At 31.9% G+C, this 4,047-nt stretch overlaps 1 protein-coding gene across 3 annotated transcripts in view; it reads left to right on the top strand.

Annotated features, from left to right (window-relative positions):
* LOC106460818 (serine-rich adhesin for platelets-like) overlaps positions 1–4,047 on the top strand; it is a 68,159-nt gene that overhangs the window by 56,791 nt on the left and 7,321 nt on the right. For 2 of the 3 annotated variants that reach the window (XM_013920560.2, XM_022387623.1), the window contains exon 7: positions 1,617–1,898. In XM_013920560.2, coding sequence (XP_013776014.2) covers positions 1,617–1,898 — 282 coding nt within the window. The remainder of the gene's footprint in view (positions 1–1,616; positions 1,899–4,047) is intronic. The other variant, XM_022387622.1, reaches the window with a different exon arrangement.

The following is a 4,047-nucleotide window of genomic DNA, read 5'->3' as shown; positions in this document are numbered from 1 at the left end:
TAACATTGCTGTCAAATTGCCCTAGCCACCAATGTGGGATATAGGCCAAGACCTCTTAATTCCAACCCTGAGTAGTGGAACCTTGGCTATCTGGTTGGGGCTGGCATATAGTGGTGATGATTCATATGCAGTTCCACCCACAATACAGGAATTCAGTTCTGGGTGAAGAGCCTTCTTGTTCTGGATGTAGTGTGGTTTCCCCCACTAGGGTGCCAATCTTCTATTGACACACCCATGATCTATGCAGATGCTTTCTGTATGGAAAATGCCCTCACTGGTACCTCCAGCTTATCAATGTGAGATTGTAGCTATAAGTATGAGTGGAGGTAAATATGTTTTAGAAGTTAACATTTTCTTAAATCACAAATGTTATTTCCAATAATACTTACCTCCGCTGACACTCTCCTGCCTTTCCTTCTCACTAAGAGCTGGTGTTAGAGAATGGGATTGATAAAGGAATAACATTATCTGAATGAGGTGCTTATATTCAGTACCAGAATAGAGGGTGCATTGATGTAGGTGGAAAGTGTCACGAGATAAATATCGCTAAGGGCAGTTGAGTTGGGTATAAAAGACTGGAGGAAGCAAGAAAAAAATCAGACCAATGCTTAGATGGGTAAAGGAAGAAACCCTGGCAGTCGAGTAATAGCCATAAGTGTGAGCAGATGTAAGTATTATTGGAAGTACATTTTTGAATTAAGAAAATGTTAATTTTCTTCAGGAATGTATGATTGTTCACAAAATAGCCTGACATTTAGAACCTGCTTATAGAAAATATTTTACGTGTTCATTATTTCTTGGGCCTTGAATATGTTAAACTGTGTAAACTTTTGTCCATAATATTTAAAGATGAATTTTGAAGTTTACATTTCACATCAGTTAATATGTGTAACATAACTAAGTGAATAATCAGAATTATTAAATGTTTAAAATAAACCCAATATTTATTGTCACATATATAATTACATTGTACAAACTAATCTTGTATACAAAGCAACCAATTTTCAATTTTAGATCACAAGACTTTAAAGGTGGTGTAAGCTACTTGAATAGAAATGTATTTGTTGAATTCAAATGAAAAATAGGTGATTGGTTGTAACTTAGAAATCTCTGAAACATTTTGACACAGTAATTACAACAGTGCATGTTAGTTGTTTTTTTAAGATAAGATTGTAGTGGTTGTAATCTAGAATTGTGTAACAGCTCTTGGATTTCTTAGGTAGTAATGTTCAGTGCATACAGAATGTGTTTATTGGTAGTGATGTTTTGGTATTCTTGGTGGACCAAGAAAAAGTAGGAAGAATATGTTTATGCAACTGAAGATGAAATGTAACCAAGTAAGGTCAGAATGAACACCTTTACTGACAGCACTTTCTGAGAGAATGAAATTACAATATTGTTTAAACTTTGAAGTAGTTACTTGCATTAGCTGCTCATATATGTATATTCTAAAAATTCCACCACTTTATTGAAGTGTTTATGTTTGCATTTGCAAAAGACTTAGCTTGTGGATTTTTGGTAGGCTAATTCATACATTATATTTTTAGGATTATTAAGGAATGCTTTAATATGGACCTTGTCTTGTAGTTTTGAAAAATTATAAATTTTACTGCTAGAAAATGAAACTTTAGATGGATCAAGTGAGGATGAAATAACTCTCCATGAATTAGCTAGTCGCTCCAATACTCGACAAAAATGTGTGCCAGGGGGGAAAAATGTATTAGTCCACTCCCACCAGCTTCGTGGCTCTCGTCAGTATCCTAGAGAGATTGAGAAGGAAGATGGTGAGGTTGAACAAGCTAGCAGTCAAGCATGTAGACGATCATCATCTAATGAATCTAATAAAAGTGAAGAACCAAGAGGTCGATCTGGTCATCGAAAGGATATCGGGAAAGTAGGTAAGGAAGAAAAAAGCATCTACAACACTTATGAGCAAAGTAAATGATCATGAATCAAAGGTAACTTGAAGAGTAACAAAATATGTACCTTTTGTAACCCTTATTCCTTGCTAGTTGAATGTCAGCCAGTAACCATAACATTGGTTTGACTTAAATACCTTATATACTTATTGTTCCTTACAAACCCAGATTAAATTTGTTCAGCAATACAGTGTTAGTGTAGCATACAACTCTTTTGAACTACTAAACATAATGAAAGAACAGTTTCATGATGTTTTTGTTCTATTGTGATCTTATAATTTTTAGTATGTTATTAATCTGTCACATAGAATATTTAATTTAAATATTATAGAATTAGGGATTTTACTGCAGTGAAGTTGGGTTGAGAAACCTTTATTCTACTTTCACAGCCACTGAGCTGTGTGAATGGCAAAAACTGTAAAAATTCATAGATGTATGAAGCTAATATCACCCTTGTATGTATGAATTGACTTTTGTATGTCTTTTGTCATATTTTAATTCTGTACTAATAAACTTGATATTTAGTGGCTCCTATATTGTTAGACTTGTTTTCAACACTAGCTTCACCTGGATTATTTGTAAAGAAAACTGCTGATATAGATTTAAACCATATAATCTGTGGCCTTGATTAGGCAGTTCTTAGAAATACTACATTCTGGCTTTTAGTGTGTAAAATTAGTTAACTCTGTTATGTCACACTGTTTAATAACCCCTGTGCCTTTTGTAGTATTTGAATAGAAACAAACAATAAATGTGGATCATTGTGCAAATTTGTAGCTTTACAGGTTTGATCCAAACAAGTTAGAAGCTCAAATAATGTTTGGAGAGTAGTTCTAGCTATTATGAGTCTCTCAGTGTTTTTCACTGAGAGTAAATTACATTTTATATCAAATAAAATTAGTAACTTGTATAATTTGAATGTTTATAATCATAATATTGAATATAAAGTTTGGCTGGCTATATGAAAATTCATTTTTGTCCTATGGTATCAGGTTGGAAAGGGTTAATGTAGTGTCAGAAAGCTTTTTTGTTTTAACCCTTATCATGTAGCTGAATAGTTATGGGAGGTTTCATATTGATTTGTTACTGCATTTTCCATAAAACTATAACATTAAAAATAATTAGATCTGGTAGTTCTAGAATTAAATTCAACAACAAGTTTTCACTTTTTCCATAATTGTTATTCATATATCTTTGTTTTATCACTTTGTTTTAACCTTGGTAGAAATATCCTCAAAATCTATCTACAGTTAATCCTGCTTTTTAAAAAATTACAGGGGGGTAACAGGAGTCCTTATGTCTTGAGCAATCCCAAGTTATCTTCAGAAATTCATAATAATGAAAAACTTCAAATTGCAGTGTCATTCACAAGTTTTTGAACTCCAGGAAGAATATATAAATTTAACAGCATTGTTGTTATTAGACAGTTAGTTTTAATTTAATCTTTTGTTAACTTACAAGTTCATTTCCTGTATATAATTTACTGTTAAGTTTTTTGTATGAAATTAGGCCATTTGCAATATCTCTAGTAGACACTACTATCACTTCTTAGGCCAAAGATTTGGTATTAGAGCTAAAGTTAAATCCTTCTGATCAAATGTCACTAAAGACTGAGTTTCTGCTAAAGTTTACGAAATTGTGTGTGTGTGTAACTCGTTAACTTTTACCTTAACAGCTTATTTCATGCTTATTCTTTTGATAGGATTTTAAAGGCTAGTCCAGAGATTTATATTAAAATGTATTAAAGTTATTTATTTGTGTCCTCTTTTCAAAATGCTATTTACAGTACTAACATACAGTAACTCCCTTATTAGTGACAGCATTTATAAGCTTCACTAAAAGATCAGTTGCATATGTTTATTAAGGAAGATATTAATAAAAATGAACTAATAGGATTTTATATCCTTAAAGATCATATGTAGCTTAACCCGATACTCTCTGGGGCCATTTTGTCTTATTGTGAGGGCAAAATCATTTGTGAATTGAAAAAATGATAGAGAACTTATCTTTTATTCGATCTCAGATTTTATTTTTGTAAATAGTAGCATAACATTCAATTATTTATACAAAATTGTATTATTTAATGAAGTTTAAAGAGGAATTTAATGAAAAAATTCCTAAAATACAA

The sequence above is a fragment of the Limulus polyphemus genome, unplaced genomic scaffold, assembly GCF_000517525.1.
Source record: "Limulus polyphemus unplaced genomic scaffold, Limulus_polyphemus-2.1.2 Scaffold842, whole genome shotgun sequence".
Lineage (NCBI taxonomy): Eukaryota > Metazoa > Arthropoda > Merostomata > Xiphosura > Limulidae > Limulus > Limulus polyphemus.
This window is presented reverse-complemented; position numbering and strand designations above follow the sequence as displayed.